The 17,493-nt window shown below is 46.8% G+C and overlaps 1 protein-coding gene across 6 annotated transcripts in view; it reads left to right on the top strand.

The window, feature by feature from the left end:
• The window catches only part of LOC115461021 (UDP-glucuronosyltransferase 2A1-like), a 100,939-nt gene that overhangs the window by 72,032 nt on the left and 11,414 nt on the right, over positions 1-17,493 (top strand). For all 6 annotated transcript variants that reach the window (XM_030190535.1, XM_030190534.1, XM_030190532.1 and 3 more), the window contains 2 exons: positions 4,566-4,653; positions 8,043-8,262. In XM_030190535.1, the coding sequence (XP_030046395.1) occupies positions 4,566-4,653; positions 8,043-8,262 (308 nt within the window). The remainder of the gene's footprint in view (positions 1-4,565; positions 4,654-8,042; positions 8,263-17,493) is intronic.

The following is a 17,493-nucleotide window of genomic DNA, read 5'->3' as shown; positions in this document are numbered from 1 at the left end:
TTAAATCGTTGATTTACCTCCGTCGCAGCAGCTGCAGTGAAAGCCCGTCTCTAGTCTTCCCTTCGTTCCCGTCAGTGGCGTAACAAGGGGGGGCGGTCCGCCCCGGGTGCACGCCGCTGGGGGGGTGCCGCGTGCCTGTCGGCTCTTCGTTTCCATGCTCCTTCTGCCCCGGAACAGGTTACCTTTGCCGGGGGTGGGGTCGCGCTGCACCCGGGGGGGGGGTTCTTTCGCCGGGGGGAGGGTCTTGCTGCATCCGGGGGGCGGGGCGCATCGGCAATCCGCCCCGGGTGTCAGCCCCCCTAGGAATGCCACTGATTCCCATCAGTGTCCCGCCTTCTTCTAACATCATTTCCTCTTTCCATGAGGGTGGGACACTGACAGGAAACGAAGGGAAGGCTAGAGACGGGCTTTCACTGCGGCTGCTGCGACGGAGGTAAATCAACGATTTAAACCCCCCAGGATGGCAGGAGCAAAAGAGAGATGTTGGGGGGAGAAGAGGGCGGGCAGGTGGACATTGGAGCGGGAGGGCAGGGGAGAGAGGAACATCAAAGCCATCGATGGAAATGGATGAGAAGGCAGGGCCCAGGGAGAGAGGAGAAATTGCTGGACATGGAGGGGACAGGAGGGCAGGGGAGAGAGAACAGCTGCTGGATATGGATGGATGGAGGGGGCAGGGGAGAGAAGAGAATCGCTGGGTATGGATGGCTGGAGGGGGGCAGGGGAGAGAAGAGAATCGCTGGGTATGGTTAGCTGGAGAAGGGGCATGGGAGAGAAGAGAATCGCTGGGTATGGGTGGCTGGAGGGGGGGGCAGGGAAGAGAAGAGAATCGCTGGGTATGGGTGGCTGGAGGGGGGCAGAGGAGCGAGGAGAATCTCTAGGCATGGGCGGCTGGAGGGGCAGGGGAGAGAAGAGAATCGATGGGTATGGATGGCTGGAGGGGGGAAAGGGGAGAGAAGAGAATTGATGGGTATGGATGGCTAGAGGGGGCAGGGGAGAGAAAAGAATTGCTGATATGGATGGATGGAGGTAGGGCAGGGGAGCGAGAATCCTTGGGTATGGGTGGCTGGAGGGGGGCAGGGGAGAGAAGAGAATTGCTGGGTATGGATGGCTAGAGGGGGGCAGGGGAGAGAAGTGAATTGCTGATATGGATGGATGGATGGAGGGCAGGGGAGGGGAGAGTTGCTGGACATGGGTGGATGGAGGGGAGGGCAGGGGAGGAGAGGAGAGTTGCTAGACATGGGTGGATGGAGGGGAGGGCGGGGGAAGAGAAAGGTTGCTGGACAGGATGGAGGGGAGGGCAGGGGGAGAGTAGGGTTGCTGGACATGGGTGGATCGTGGAGGGGAGGGCAGGGGAGAGGAGGGTTGCTGGACATGAATGGAGGAGAGGGAAGGGAGAGAGAAGAAATGCTGGACATGGATGGAGGGGAGGGAAGAGTGAGGAAGGAGATGAGATGCGATGAGAGAAAAGGAAGAGAGGAGAAAAACTGCACATGGATGAAGAAAATAGGCAGAAGCTGGATCCACTGGACAGTCAAGTCTGCGGAGGACCCAGCTTTTACTTACAGATGTAGGGCAAGAAATGAAGGAGAAAGGCGGAAAGTAAAGAAATAAATGGAAAGGAAGCCCTGGAAATGGAGCTAAGAGGACAGATAGCAGCAGAATCGGATACTGGGCCAGCATGATCAGAAAAACAAAGTCACCAGACAACAAAGGTAGAAAAAAATCATTTTATTTTCATTATAGTGTTTGGAATATGTCCACTTTTAGAATCAGGTGCTCAACATTAAAAGTTTATATTTATTTACTTATTTATGGCATTTTATCCCACATTAAACATGAATTAGATTGGAACCTGGGATGATTTAAATTTTTTTTCCTGGAGTAATGCATTGCCCCCCCCCTCCCCAGGCTCTCTCCCTGGCTATAGCCAGCTCTGCAATTTAGGGGGGCGCAGAGGTGGACGAGGGGCACAGAGGTGGACCGGGGAGAGAGCCTGTTGTTAACATTTACCAGCACACCACTGAGCAAATCCCTCTCTATTACCATCACTACAAAACATTGCAGGCTTCAAGTAACTCCTAAGCACCACTTAAAAGACATTTACTCAAATAAAAGCACAAGAAAGTCCAGCAGAACCATTCACTAATGATATTTTTGTTGTTGTTTTCCTTTTATATCTCTTACACACATCAAAGGTTTGGAAAGGGCGGCTGCTCAGTGCATTGGTGCTGTGTATCACAAAAATGAAAGAAGTGTGAACAGTATGGTGTTGCCTGCCATAACAGAGAGTTGTGGTGAGGTGTGGCATGGGATAATGTGGTGTTGCCTCCGACCATGATGTGATGCGGTGAGGAGCACTGTGGTGCAGCATAGTGCTGTGTGGATTAACACAAGGCTATGCATTGTAGCATGCTGCAGTGAAGCATTGTCCTGAACACCAGTGTGATGCAAGAAGTTGTAGTAGAATGCAGCAAAGTTTTCTGGGAAAAAAAAGATGCCAGTACTCATGCACACCCAACTTTAGGAGGCGGGGGTAACCAGGGCTTTTTTTTTTCAGCCTGTACAGTGTATGTAGCCATGTGACCCAGAATAGCTCTACCTGGAAGGTGGCTGCCTCTGAAATTGAATCTGAGGGTCACAGCTTTGAGGCTGGCTGGTGGGAGATTTTGAGTGAAAAATGTAGTGGGGTGGATAGGACACTTTTGGAAGGCAGGAAAAAAAGATGCCAGTGTGCATACTGACTGAAAAAAAAAAAAGCCCTGGGATGCAGCATGCTGTCGTGTATTAAAGCATGCAGTTGTGCAATTCAGCCTAGTGTATCCTGAGGCTGCCTGGTACCATGGTGTCATCCAGCATATTGACTCCCACTATGGTATGGGATACTGAGGTTCAATATGATACAGCATGGTGCAAAGTGATGTTTCTTCTTTATTGTCATGATGCAGCATGAGCAGATTCCTTTCTGACTGCGTGGACATAAGCCTTGAGGCATTCTTGCTTCTGTATCCATCTCCTGAAACGACGCCTCTCACTTCCGGGTGCGTCAGCAACGATAGTGCCCAATCACAACATAGCAGCACGAGCCAACTCCGAGTTGCATGCTGAATGATCTGATCAAGTTTCTGTGCGTGCGTCTGACATCAGACGCATGCACAGAAACTTGATCACACCATTCAGCAAACAACGCCGGCGCAGACGAGAAGAGGACTTCGGCTGTCGGGGGTTGGGGTCCCCCATCAGCACAGGTATGCGATGGCGGCGGGGGAGGGTTTTCGGCGGAAAGGGGGGGGGTAGAGAGGGTCGCAGCAGGCGGGTCCAGAGGTCAGTAACGAGGACGGGGGGGTGGCGAGTCTGAAACTCGGTGGGAGGGGCGTGAGGGGGCCTTGAACTGGAAGGGAAGGAGGGGGTCTGGAACTCGGAAGGAAGGAAGGGAGGGAGGCATGGGTCACAGAGGAGACAGAGCGAGATAGCGAGGGAGGGTGGGGGATTACCTTGCTAGCGCCCGTTTCATTGCCAACCGAAACGGGCCTTTTTTACTAGTATATACTAAATGAATTGTGGTGGTAAAAGAAACAGTTGGTGGGAACAAGTTGCAATATTATGATATATTTGGAGGTCCCACAGTGAATATACAAGTAAACTAGCCAGTGCGATTGGTACCAACAACATTATGACATTTTGTTATGAGGTTTATGATGTTTCAGTTGGCATGACAGATATCATTGATGTTTATTTGTAAGCAAACGCACTTTCCTAGTAAAAGTTGTGTAAATAACATTGAAAGAGGCAGGTGGCACCTTATAGATGCCAATTTATTGAGGCATGAGCTTTCAAAGACCATCTGACAAAGTGGACTCTGGTCCTCAAAACCTCGTGACACCTTATAAAGTAACCAATTTATTGAGGCAACTGCCACTTCAGATCTCTTACACCAGACTAACAGAGTTACCCCTTTTAAAATAGTTTAGTTAACTATTTAAATCAGTGGTTTTCAACCCAGTTCTCAGAGACCACCTAGTCAGTTGGGTTATCAGTATATCAATAATGAATATGCATGAAAGATATTTGCATGCAATGGAGGAAGTGCATGCTAATGCTTCTCATGCATATTCATTGGATATCCTGAAAACCCAGTGGGATAGGTGGTCTCTGAGGACTGGGTTGAAAACCACCAATTGAAATGATGAAAATGTAATGGTTAACTGCTTAAATAACACCTACTCTTGAACTACCTGCAGTCACCTCTCAACCTCAAAGCCCCCAACATCACTCCATGATGTGGCCATGTGCTCTTCTAGCTAATCAATGGTAGCTCAGTACTCCCTAATGTGGGGAGTTGCATAGCATGATGGGGAAGGGAAATCCAGAAGCAGAAACCAGGAAGTCAGGGACACATGCCAGTTGGACCATAGCTGACTCTGCAAGTGGATCAAGAGTAGATATTCAATAGTAAGACTTACCATTTTATCATTTAACTCTTTGATATTTGACACCTGCATCATGTTTGGTGCATTTAGCTTATACTGTAGAGGGGTGCACTTGACTTTAATAACTTTGTATTTCAGGTGCTTTGGAGATACAGTGGCAAAACACCAGAAACATTAGGGCATAACACTAAGCTTTATGACTGGTTACCCCAGAACGATCTTCTCGGTAAGGCATGACTTCTTAATCATTTTCATTTTTCATTCACCTTGCTAAAACAATATAGACATTTGTCTGCAAACATATCCCTAGTAAAGTTTAATTTTGGTAAAATAAATGAAAGGAATCTTAAATCCTATCAAGGGGTACAATAATCTTGTTGAATATTTGGAGTCTGATGTTAAAAGACTTATAAACATTTTCCCCCTTACTCTGTAACAGATTGCTTGTACCATGTTAGTATGGGGCTCATTTTCAAAGCACTTAGACTTATAAAGTTCCATAGGTCACTATAGAACTTTGTAACTCTAAGTGCTTTGAAAATACGCCTTTATATTAAATTGTGCCATTTGTGTGCTTAAGTATATAAAATATTGCCATAGAACTGTGTGTCTCAGCGCATAAGGAGAGGAGATCATAGCGGAGGGGGATGAGCAGGGCATAAGTGGAGCCGACATTTATGCACTTACCCCCAGATTCCGCTCCAAAATCCAAGCAGATTCTATAACAGTGTGCCTAACTTAATTAGCTTAACAAGCTAATCAGCATTCTTAACAGCACTTAACGAGCAATAATGAGCACTAATTGAGAATAATTAGAATTTACTTGCACAAATCGCTAAGCGTATTCTGTAATGCAGAGCGCCTAAATTCTAATGTGCGCAGACAAAAAGGGGCGTGGTTGTAGGCATTTCATGAGCTTTTCAAACTTTACATGCATTGTTATAGAATGTGGCCCACTGTGCCTACATCTACATGCCAGGATTTACGCCATGTTTTTGTTGGTGTATGAGGCGCGTTGATTTAGGCGCTACCAACTAAGTGTATTCTATATACCGTGCCTAAATCTAGGTGCCACTTATAGAATACGCTTAGACGAAAATGTTTTCCACACAGATTGTTTAGGTGCCTTATATAGAATCTTACATTTAGGATCCTTTTACTAAAGCTTAGTACACACTAACGACATTAGCGCACCCTAAATGCTAATAGCATGCATTAAGCTTTAGTAAAAGGGCCCCTTAGAATTGTAATATATGCAAATAAATGTCACGTTTAGACACTCACATTTACACCAGCCATAGACCTGGTGTAAGAGCACACACAAAAATGTCAGCGTGCCAGTGTCAGTTTATGTTAGTGTAAACACATGCACATGCATACTAAGAATAGGCTTGCAACCTACAAAAAGTAGACACCTTTCTTTTGGCGACCTGTTAGCAGAATTGCCTCTTTATCCCTTAGGCACAAAATTGGAAAAAATCATTTAATATTTCAGGTCCTTGGGATCATAAGAGACTTAAGTTTAGAATAAACAAATGCTATCAGTATTGAAGACCAATGATATGTCTTTAACCTGTAAGGGAAGTCACACAAAGAAGCAAATTTTCACTGGAATTTTTCCACTTGGACATTAAAAAGAGATCAAAGAAATTACCAAAATGTAAACCACTTTGCACCACAAGAAGGCCGTATATCAAATCTATGACCCTTTATCTTTACCTTTAATTAGAAGGTGTAATATTAACAATGTGCTAGGCTGGTAATACTGTTTTAATAATGATCTCTAAAGGAAAGCTGCAGATAAAGTGAAAGATATAAGTTCGAAAAAAAGAACAGACAATTAACAAAGCCTATAAGGTAATCCCAAGAATGAAGATAATTGCATGATGTATCTAGGTTTGGAAATAATGTTATTAAACCAATCAAAAAGTTTATGGAGCCTAAGAGCATTTATTTATCTTACAATTCTAGACCGTTTCCAAAATAAAATCTTTGCAAATAACACACTTGTACAGCGTTCTGTTATGCCTTGCAGGAAGGACAGTATAACAAGTCTAATTAGACCTAAACCTAAACCTGAAGATAAAGAAAAATTTAAGAGACAAAAAGCTTAGCAGAGAAAATGAGAATGAAAGTATTATATTACCATATACTTTCTGTCTTATAGTATAAATCTGAATGTTGGATGATATCACCCAATATAGAAAATCACACTGACGCTACAGCCATATGGTTTATATGTAGAATGTAGAAAATATGGATAAAACCAATGGAACTTGAACCCCCCCCCCCCCAAAAAAAAAAAAAAAACTAAAGGAAAACATAAAAAGCAACAGAAATAAAAAATAAAAAAAAAAAATAAAAACAATCTTAACAAAGTACAGTAATGTTTTGCAATTATTGTGCAGTAATAGCAAAAAATTAGAGCAAGGTAACTGCAAATGTTCATGGTAACTGTTGGGGTGTTCCAGCATTTCCCACGTAGTTAATGTTGTGAAAATGTGTTCACATAGAAACAGAGAAAATGACTGCAGATAAAGACCATATGACCTATTCAATCTCCCCATCCATACCAACTACAATCCCGTCTTGTTCCTTAGAGATCCTCCGTTTGTGCAGCGCTGTGTATGCCTTGTAGCGCTATAGAAATGCTAAATAGTAGTAGTAGTACTTGTCACATGCTTTCTTCAATTCACAGTGCATTAACCTTGTGGCACAACACAATGCAGATAGCTACACTTCTTGGGTGGTATTAACTAGGGACGGCCAAGTGGAACATTTTCATGTCATGTCTTTTCCTATGCTGTCTCTGGGAATGCTTTGTTCATTCTTATCCAGGCATTTGTTCATTACGGGAGCTATGAAATCAAGAATGCATATGTTTTGCAAAGCATGCATATAATTTGCCAAGAGGGTGCAGTCTTTCCTAATGCATATTGGTTCATGCGTGCATGCACTTCTCTTTGCAAATAGTGTGCACCTGTAACTTTGTAAGTCTAAGTGCTTTGAAAATGAGCCCCTGTGTAACTTTGTACATCTACATGCTTTAAAAATATGCTTCACTATTATCAGCAAGCGGAAAAAAAAAACACATCATGTTTTTCTGCTCATTTTCATATAATGACATGCAATGACATTTGATTTCCCATGTTGTTGCAAATGACATCCCATTCCTAGCATTGACTGCTCTGCATTATCTGCTCATGCCTAAATGTTAGGTGTATGTATATACCCAGTTAGGCTAGTATTCTATAAGGGAAAGTAGCCACCTATGTTCCTTTATGGAATAGACTTCTACCATCCACCCGGTTGTAGAAGTGCTCTCCACTTGACCTTTGTAATGCTAACTTGTTAGATGGCAACTTCCCTTAATTCTGGTCCAACATAACATTTCCCACAGCTCATTCTGAATTCTTCTTTCTTTTTCAAGTCTAGCATATAAACACCTCAGTTGCCCAACTTTTTTCCCCTTCCCAATTTGGCAAAAGTAATTGAGAGAAACCCATGTGCTAATTGTTGCAGTTCATTTGGATTGATGAATAGAAAAGAGTTCCTTGCTATCTTGTTAATCCCTAGACCTCTAATATCACACCCATCAATACTTGTCTATTCCAGGTCATCCCAAGACAAAAGCATTTATTGCACACGGTGGAACCAATGGGATCTATGAAGCTATTTATCATGGCATTCCTATGGTTGGCATTCCATTGTTTCTTGATCAGCCAGATAACATGGCCCACATGAAGGCAAAGGGGATGGCAGTTGTTTTGAATTTTAACACTTTCGAAGCCCAGGATTTGGTGGATGCACTTAACACGGTCATTAACAACCCCATGTAAGTTCCATGATATACCAATTATTAGATAATATGAAACAATAAGTTTTTATAAATGCTCTTTTATTACTGTGTTATCAATTTGTGGATTTAATTTTTTTTCTGTGTGTCAAAGAAACATAAAAGCATAGAATATGATGTCAGATAAAAATTGCAAGGCCCCTCTAGTCTGCCAGTTTCCCTTTATACTGCAGTACCACAGTTATGGTGGTGTTTGTACTGAAAGAGGGGTGGGTGGTGGTTGAAAGCAGTGGCGTAGCCAGACAACCAATTTTGGGTGGGCCTGAGCACAAAGTGTGTGGGCACAAAATTTTCTCTCTCCCCCCTCTCCCCCAGCACTTCCCAACTCAAAATATAAATACTTTAGCTGATGAAGATCCCCAATCTCCGTCAGCTGGGGACCTCCATCAGAGATGGCCAGAACTCCTCCCCACCAAGCCCAGCAGGCAGTTGCAACTCCTCGAGCCACTGATGCCAGCACCCCATACATGCTTAGTTGTCAGTGGCTCCAGGATGCTGCCCCCATCTGCCAAGCTCGGCGGAAGGCAGCTCCGGCCAGCCCCGGAAGAGATACCCAGCTGGCAGGGCTTGGGGATCCCCACTAGCCACAGCAAGGTTCAGGGCTGCTGTTACCATGCTGGTGACCAGGGCATAAAATAAAGAAGCCCCTCCCCCAATTCCCTCTCCTCTCCAATCTCTTCATCTGCCATTACAGTCACACTGACAGACCCTCACAAATTACAGAACAAGGGATCACAAATTAGAAATAAAAATTTGTAGACAAAATTGAACTAGGAACCTAAGCATGCACTACAACACTGGAGAAACAAAAGCAAAAGCTCATTTCCTTTTCTACTTAACACAATAAAAGACATCCACTATGCACATTTCCCAAAGCTAACATATTCCATTTAAAACATTCAAAATAAAATGATTTTTCTACCTTTATTGTCTGGACATTTTATTTTTCCATCATGTTGGTTCCAATTTCTCTTTCCCGCTTTCCTGTCTGTCTTCTGCTAATTCTTCAAGCGGCTGTCCATTTGTCTTTTTTCTCCTGTCATTTCATTTCCTCACTACACCTGCCTCTGAAATATTGATCTTTCCATTTTAGCTCTTTCCTTTCTTTCTTTCTTTTTTCTTTTCTGCCTCTGTACACTCAAATTTCATCCTCTTTCTAAATCTTTTCCTTCTTTTTACTTTTAAGATATCTATCACATTTCCATTTCCTTTCACCCACTAGCTCTCCCATTCCCCATCTCTCTCCTTCCCAGCCTATCATTCATTTCCATCTTCAATTTATGCACCATTACCATATTTCTACCCCTGTAATCATTGTTCTCTCATTTATTTCTTTGCCATCTCCACTCCCTAGGCCTCTTCTCCATGCTTTCCACCATTCCCAGTGTCTCCCTCCCTCCACGGTCCACCCTTCCAGCCCAGCATCTGTTCCCTCTTTCTCCCATCCTCACCCTCTAGCCTGATATCTCCCTATCCCTTTTACCTCCCACCACCAGCATCTTCCTGTCCCATCTCTCTCATCTCCCCCATTGTTCAGCATTTTTCCCTTTCTCTTCCCTACCATCCATTGTCCATCTTCTCTCTTCCTCTCCTCTCCTCCACCTTCATGTCCAACGTTTCTCCCTCTCCCTGCCTTGAGACCCTGGTCTAACATCTCACTCCCCCCCCCCCCCCCCCCGCCACACAGCATCTCTCCATCCTTCCTTCCTTCCCCTCACCTCAATGCCATGTTCAACATTTCCCCTCTCATCTCTCCCTCCTTTCTTTCCACTTCCATGTCCAACACTTTTTTTTCTCTCTGGTCCTTTACCACTCCTATGCAGCCTTTCCCTCCCTCTCCCCATCCCTTCTCCCTCTCCCCTTGCAGCATCTCTCCATCCCTCCCCCCACATCAAACAATTATTCCTCCACCCCACCTAGCACTACCTTGTCTCACTCCCTCATCCCAACAGTGCTCCTGTCTCTCCCTCTCTCCCTGACCCCTCAAGCAACCTGCCAGCATATTGTAGGTTTTTTCTCCCAGCCACCCGCTGACATGCTGCACCTCCCCCCCCCCCCGCCAGCCACCCGCTGCGGTTTTGTTCTCTCCCACCTCCTAGCCACCTGCCGGCACGCCGCAGGCCCTCCCTCCCCTTCCATCCCCGTCGCAGTCCAGCTCTGCATGTCTGCAGCGGAGACGCACGCTGCCGCTACACGATTGCTTCCTTCTGGCCGGCCTCACCTTCTCCGATACTCTTTCTGAAGAGGCGGGGCCAGCGCAGAGGAAGCACACGTAGCAGCGTGCGGATGGCCCTGGCGCCGCTGAAGACGTTCAGAGCTGGACGGCGGGGATGGAAGGGGAGGAAGGGCCTGCGGCGCGCCAGTGGGTGGCTGGGAGGTGGGAGAGAACAAAAACCACAGGAGCTAACACCACTGCAGGACGGGGATGACAGAGGAGGGAGCAGGAAGGAAACAAAACCTGCGGCGCACCGGCGGGTGGCTGGGAGGAGGGAAAGCTGAAGTCGCGGTTTGGTTGTCTGAGGTGCACCGTTGCTGGGTGGGCCTGAGTCCAAAGTGGGTGGGCCCAGGCCCATCCAGGCCCACCTGTGGCTACGCCTCTGGTTGAGAGAGTTATGGATGTATGTGCCGGGAAGGTTTGAAAAAGAGACCTATGGGTGTGTCTGTGCCAGGGAAACAGGGCCGGTCTTAGCAAGTGCGGGGCCCTATGCAGACCAATTTGGTGGGGCCCCATCCTAGCCCCGCCCTACCATAGCCCTGCCCCAGCCTGGCTCCACCCCCACCCTAGCCCCACCCCATTGATAAGATTATTCCATTTTTAGAAAATTTTTTTATTTATGAAATTTCAAATAAATACAAATGACGCTAAACTTGTACAAAAAAACTGATTGAAATAATAAGCAAAATGCTATCATGAAACCATAAACAACACTAATTCTAAGGACAAGACGAGCTACAACCTTATGCTTGGCATGGAAAGCCAACTGTAATTACACCGGGCTCTAAAACACCAGTGCACAACCTAGTGAAAAAAAAACCAAAAATGGCTGCAAACTATACACTAGCAGAATACTGCACCTTCCTTGATCACACCTGAAAAACACATGAAGGCAAAATACTGAACTGGAAAGTTACCTCAAGAAGTCAGAATCAGCATGCAGCAATACTACAAAAATTGAAACTTACATGAAAAATATCACAGATGCACATTTCCAAAAACTAACATATTCCAATTAATAAATCCTGAATAAGTAGAGGAGTGTGGTAGCCGTGTTAGTCCACTCTTAAGGTTATCAATAGAAATCAAACAAAATAAAACATGGAAAAGAAAATAAGATGATACCTTTTTTATTGGACATAACAATACATTTCTTGATTAGCTTTCGAAGGTTGCCCTTCTTCGTCAGATCGGAAATAAGCAAATGTGCTAGCTGACAGTGTATAGAAGTGAAAACATTCAAGCATTACTATGACAGTCTGACAGTCGGAGGTATGCATGGGGACATCAATGCTTTGATGTCCCCATGCATACCTCCGACCCACCCCCATCCTCCCACCCTGTCAGACTGTCATAGTAATGCTTGAATGTTTTCACTTCTATACACTGTCAGCTAGCACATTTGCTTATTTCCGATCTGACGAAGAAGGGCAACCTTCGAAAGCTAATCAAGAAATGTATTACGTTATGTCCAATAAAAAAGGTATCATCTTATTTTCTTTTCCATGTTTTATTTTGTTTGATTTCTATTGATAAATCCTGAATAAAATAGTTTTTTCTACCTTTGTTGTCTGGTGACTTTGTTTTTCTGATCATGCTGGCTCAGTATCCGATTGTGCTGCTATCTGTCCTCTTAACTCCGTTTCCAGGGCTTCCTTTCCATTTATTTCTTTACTTTCCGCCTTTCTTCTTCATTTCTTGCCCTACATCCGTAAGTAAAAGCTGGGTCCTCCGCAGACTTGACTGTCCAGTGGATCCAGCTTCTGCCTATTTTCTATATCCATGTGCACTTTTTCTCCTCTCTTCCTTTTCCCTCACCTCATCTCCTTCCTCACTCTTCCCTCGCCTCCATCCATGTCCAGCATGTCTTCTCTCTCCTCCATCCACCCATGTCCAGCGACCCTCTTGTCCCCCCTGCCATCCATCTATGTCCAGCAACCCCCCCCCCCCCCCCCGTCCCCTCTGCCCTCCCCTGCCATCCACCTATGTCCAGAAACCCCCCCCCTCCCCTGCAATCCACCCATGTCCAGTGACCCTCCTGTCCTCCCTGCCATCCCCTGCCATCCACCTATGTGCAGAAACCCCCCTGTCCCCTTTGCCCTCCCCTGCCATCCACCTATGTCCAGAAACCCCCCCCCTGCCATCCACCCATGTCCAGCGACCCTCCTGTCCCCTCTGCCCTCACCTGCCATCCACCTATGTCCAGAAACCCTCCTGTCCTCCCTGCCTGCCCCTGCCATCCACCTATGTGCAGAACCCCCCGTCCCCTCTGCCCTCCCCTGCCATCCACCTATGTGCAGAAACCCCCCCTGTCCCCTCTGCCCTCCTCTGCCATCCACCTATGTCCAGAAACCCTCCTGTCCTCCCTGCCTGCCCCTGCCATCCTGTCCAGAAACCCCCCTCCCCTGCCACCATGTCCAGCGACCCTTCTGTCCCCCCTGCCCTCTCCTGCCATCCACCTATATGCAGAACCCCCCCGTCCCCTTTGCCCTCCCCTGCCATCCACCTATGTCCAGAAACCCCCCTCCCCTGCCATCCACCCATGTCCAGCGACCCTCCTGTCCTCCCTGCCATCCACCTATGTCCACAAACCCCCCTCCCCTGCCATCAACCCATGTCCAGCGACCCTCCTGTCCCCTCTGCCGTCCCCTGCCATCCACCCATGTCCAGTAACCCTCCTGTCCCCTCTGCCCTCCCCTGCCATCCACCTATGTCCAGAAACCCTCCTGTCCAGAAACCCCCCTCCCCTGCCACCATGTCCAGCGACCTCCTGTCCCCCCTGCCCTCTCCTGCCATCCACCTATGTGCAGAAACCCCCTCGTCCCCTTTGCCCTCCCCTGCCATCCACCCATGTCCAGCGACCCTCCTGTCCTCCCTGCCATCCACCTATGTCCAGAAACCCCCTCCCCTGCCATCCACCCATGTCCAGCGACCCTCCTGTCCCCCCTGCTCTCCCCTGCCAACTGCCATCCACCTATGTCCAGTAACCCCCCCCCCCCCCCCCGTCCCCTCTGCCCTCCCCTGCCATCCACCTATGCCCAGAAACCCCCCTCCCCTGCCATCACCCATGTCCAGCGACCCTCCTGTCCCCCCTGCCCTCCCCTGCCATCCACCTATGTGCAGAAACCCCCCTGTCCCCTCTGCCCTCCCCTGCCATCCACCTATGTCCAGAAACCCTCCTGTCCTCCCTGCCTGCCCCTGCCATCCTGTCCAGAAACCCCCCTCCCCTGCCACCATGTCCAGCGACCCTCCTGTTCCCCCTGCCCTCTCCTGCCATCCTCTTCTCCCCCCAACCAAGGAAGGTTAACTTTTCTTTTAAATTTACCCTCATCGCCGGAATCCAGCACAGCAGCGTCAGTGAAAACGCTCCTCCCCTCCCGAGTTCCCCCGAGTCCGACGTCTGTAGCAGAACAGAAGCTCTTCCTGATTCATTTATTCTCATTGTCCCACCCTCGGGTTAAAATATTTTTTTTTTAATCTTACCTGGGGGTCCGGCGATTTTCGGGGGCCAATTTCGGGCCCAGTTTTGTGGTCGGGAGCGCTGCAGGGGGAGAGTAGCGCTCCCGATGTGTTTTGGGGCTCGTTGGGGCTGGAACCAGGCGCTGCTGGAAGCGCTGTAGTTTTGGGGGCAGCGCCGCGATTTCCCGGTGCGGCGCTGCTGTTTTTGGCTCCCGGGGACGATTGGGCGAGTCCCGGGAGTGAAGAGAGACGGCGCGGGAGTTTCCTGCGGGCCGGGGATGGTTGGGTACGTCCCCGGCCGCTGAGGGGTGTGTCGGGGGTGCGCGCGTGCGCACTAATAGTTTTTTTTGGGGAGCTCCGGCGAGGCCTACAAGCCTGGGCCTCGATTTTTAAGCTGGAGCTCCAGAAGAATCGTGGTTTTTGGGGCTGTTTTTATTTTTCGCTCCGTTTTTGGCCCAGGACCAGCGGGACCGGATCCGTTGTTTGGGATCACGTGTGGGGAAAATCTACATTAAGGTAAGGGGTCGTTTGGCCCGGAATTTTGATTGGTTAATTTTAAATTTGCATAAATAGCGTTTTTTATTTTTAAAAAATCAGGGGTTTATTGGTTTTAAATTCTATTTGCATATTTGGGTTCAGGGTATTTTTCTTTATTTTTGTGGGGGGTTACATTTTAAATTTTAATATTTTTTGGGGGTGTTCTGGTGTAGTGTGGGTTTTAAGGGGTTAATTACATGGTAAAATTTTAAATTCGACGTAGCAGGTAGAGGGGAGGGGGATTGAATTTTTAGAGTGGGTTTTAAATTATTTTGGGATTTTTGAGGGGGGTTTAGGAGAGATAATTGCGGGCGGACTGTAAAAAGTGTTATTTTTAAATTTTAAAAGCAGGATTTAATAGGGAATGGGAAGTTTAATTGGTGTAGAAATTTTGGGGTGATTCGGATATAGTTTTATAGGGTTTTTATTTAATTTTATTACTTTTCCATTAGTTTCTATGGGGTTAAAATGGGGATTTTGCACTGCTGGCCAGAATTCCGCTGGTCAGCAGTGGAGATTGGAATGTTGGTACTAGTCAGGGATTGGCTGGAAGGGTCTTGGAACGCAAGCCAGGGCTGGTTTGGAACGCAAGCCAAGGCTGGTTACCAAGGCAACCGGGGAGTTGCAGTTGGTGAGAGTGGGATTGATGGTCAGAGAGAGTGGAGGTGCTGAGGAGGTGCTGGTAGTGAGAGGAGGGTTTTAATGGTAAAAGATAGGATATTGGGAAAAGTTTCTGGTGATTGATGGTGAATGAAAGTGAGGTGTGTAAGGAAGGTGTGATTTATAAAATAAGTTTTAAAATTTTATTAGGATAGGGTGAATGTATGAATAGGGTAGGAGTTAAGGGGAATTTGATAAGAGAGGGTTATTAATGTATTTGTAGTAATAGCATAAGGAGTATTTGGGAAAGGGTTTAGGAATAAATTTAAAGTTTAATTCAATGGAAGTAGAGTTATAGCTTAAGGGGTAGTGAGTTGAATAAGAGTTGGAATAAGTGTAATAAAAGAATTGTGTGGGAGTGATTGTGTGAAAGGGACAATCAATCTTTCTCACCACAAGTTCAGGGAAAAAAACCTAAAGTTTAGATCTGGAAGATAGGGAACATTTAATTAATTTTATTTTTGAAGAATAGTTGGCCACAGTTTTTGAACAAATCCTTTAGAGTTCCCGTACGAAATCAGGAAGAGAGGGTTTTGCTTCCTGTTCATTTGCTTAAAGGAAGGTTTAGGAGGAAGACTTCAAGAAAAATAAAGCATCTGTTGACAACGGGCCCCCACGCAAGAAAGACGGCGACCAGAACGGAGAGTGAATCAACGACAGCTAAGTGACATTCTGAGACACAAATAGTGAATAGAAGTAAAGAGAGAAAGACTAATAGGGAAGAAGAAAAAAAAACACAATACTTACCTTATTTCCTTGGTGAGAGGGATGGGCTGCTTACGGAGACCTGGAAAGAGAAAAGAAAACACCAAAGAATCAAATTCAGGGAAATACTCACAAAGAGAGAGAAAATACAGAGAATATTTGGGTTTGTTAAGGTTATTTTATACTTATCTGATTTTGGGGGTGTTCTGACGAAAGTGAACCTAAAAGAGAAAAGAGGTACAAAAATAAGTAAGATAGCACAACAAAAGAGTTAATCTGCACATTGTATTACAATTATTATCTACTTTCAATGTTATAATATTTGTTATAGAAATTTCTGAAATTAAAGTTGACTTATTGTTTGAAAATCTTAATATTGTGTTGGTTCTGGTTAATTTAGAAAAGTATCCAATTTAGTTTATTTTTCCTCCTACATCTTTTTAAAAGGGTGGGACGAGGTTAGTATTCCTGCACCATCCCCTGAGCTCCGTGTGGTACCCAACATTAGCCACGACTACTAACAACAGGTGTTGGGTAAACCATCACAGATACAACGGAGCGCAGGAGGGTGGTGACACTTCTGTTCTGCTACAGACGTCGGGGGGATTCGGGAGGGGAGGAGCGTTTTCACTGACGCTGCTGTGCTGGATTCCGGCGACGGAGGGTAAATTTAAAAGAAAAATTATCCTTCCTTGGTTGGGGGGAGAAGAAGAGGGTGGGCAGGGTGGCGGTAAGCATGGCGCGGCGGCGCTGTGCCATGCTTACCTGGCTTGTTGTTTACGTCGTTGCCCTGGGAAGAGGCTGACTGAGGCGTGCCGCGCGGGGCCCTATGCGGCCGCCTCGGTCGCCTCGGCCTAAGACCGGCCCTGCAGGGAAAGATTGTATGCTGGAAAGAGGTTTTCAGAAAGAGAGGGGTGGAGAGAGAACTGGAATTCTTATTGGAGGAGATGGAGATATCCACCCTGGAGTGGGGGCAGAGAGAGCTGAAGTAGGGGGCGAAAGAAATCAAGCCTAGAGAGGGGTGGAAAGTAAGATTGCTGACGGAGAATGGGAAGAGGGCATTCAAGCCTGGAGCAAGGAGGAGCCAAGCTTTTATAGGGAATTCTACACAAAATAGAGCCGACGGAAACCAATGGCTTTGATTCCAGATGAAACTGGAAATTGCCCATCCACCTCCAGGCAGAAAACAAGCACTACCGTGACCCCCTTGCCTGGCACAGACCTGGCCCCTGGGGCTCCCTGATTACCTTGTAGGTCCTCCCTGGGCCTACCTTAACAAACCCTGTGTCATGTCCCCTACCTCAATGCAAGCGGCGTCCTCAGGCTGCGCAGAGTCCTGTCGACACGCACACTTGACTGGCACTGCCCTGAGCCATGTGTATGTAGTTCTTCTCTGGGTTTGTTCAGAGACTGGTGGTTGCAGGCTCCTTAATTGCTTTGCTTCCATGTACCTGTGTCTGCTCTCTCTCTCTGCCTGGCTTCCAGGCTTCTTGATTGCTTTGCTTCCACCCTCCTGTGTCTGCTCTCCCTCTGCCTGGCTTCCCTTGCTTCTCTCCTATTAGTCTTTCGGTTCCTCCTTCCCCTGCTCTTGTCCTATGGCTATGCCCCTTCTCTCTGCTGGTTCCTGCTGATGT

Source organism: Microcaecilia unicolor, chromosome 2, assembly GCF_901765095.1.
Source record: "Microcaecilia unicolor chromosome 2, aMicUni1.1, whole genome shotgun sequence".
Classification (NCBI taxonomy): domain Eukaryota; kingdom Metazoa; phylum Chordata; class Amphibia; order Gymnophiona; family Siphonopidae; genus Microcaecilia; species Microcaecilia unicolor.
Note: the sequence above shows the minus strand (reverse complement) of the source record. Positions and strands in the feature narration are given on the sequence as shown.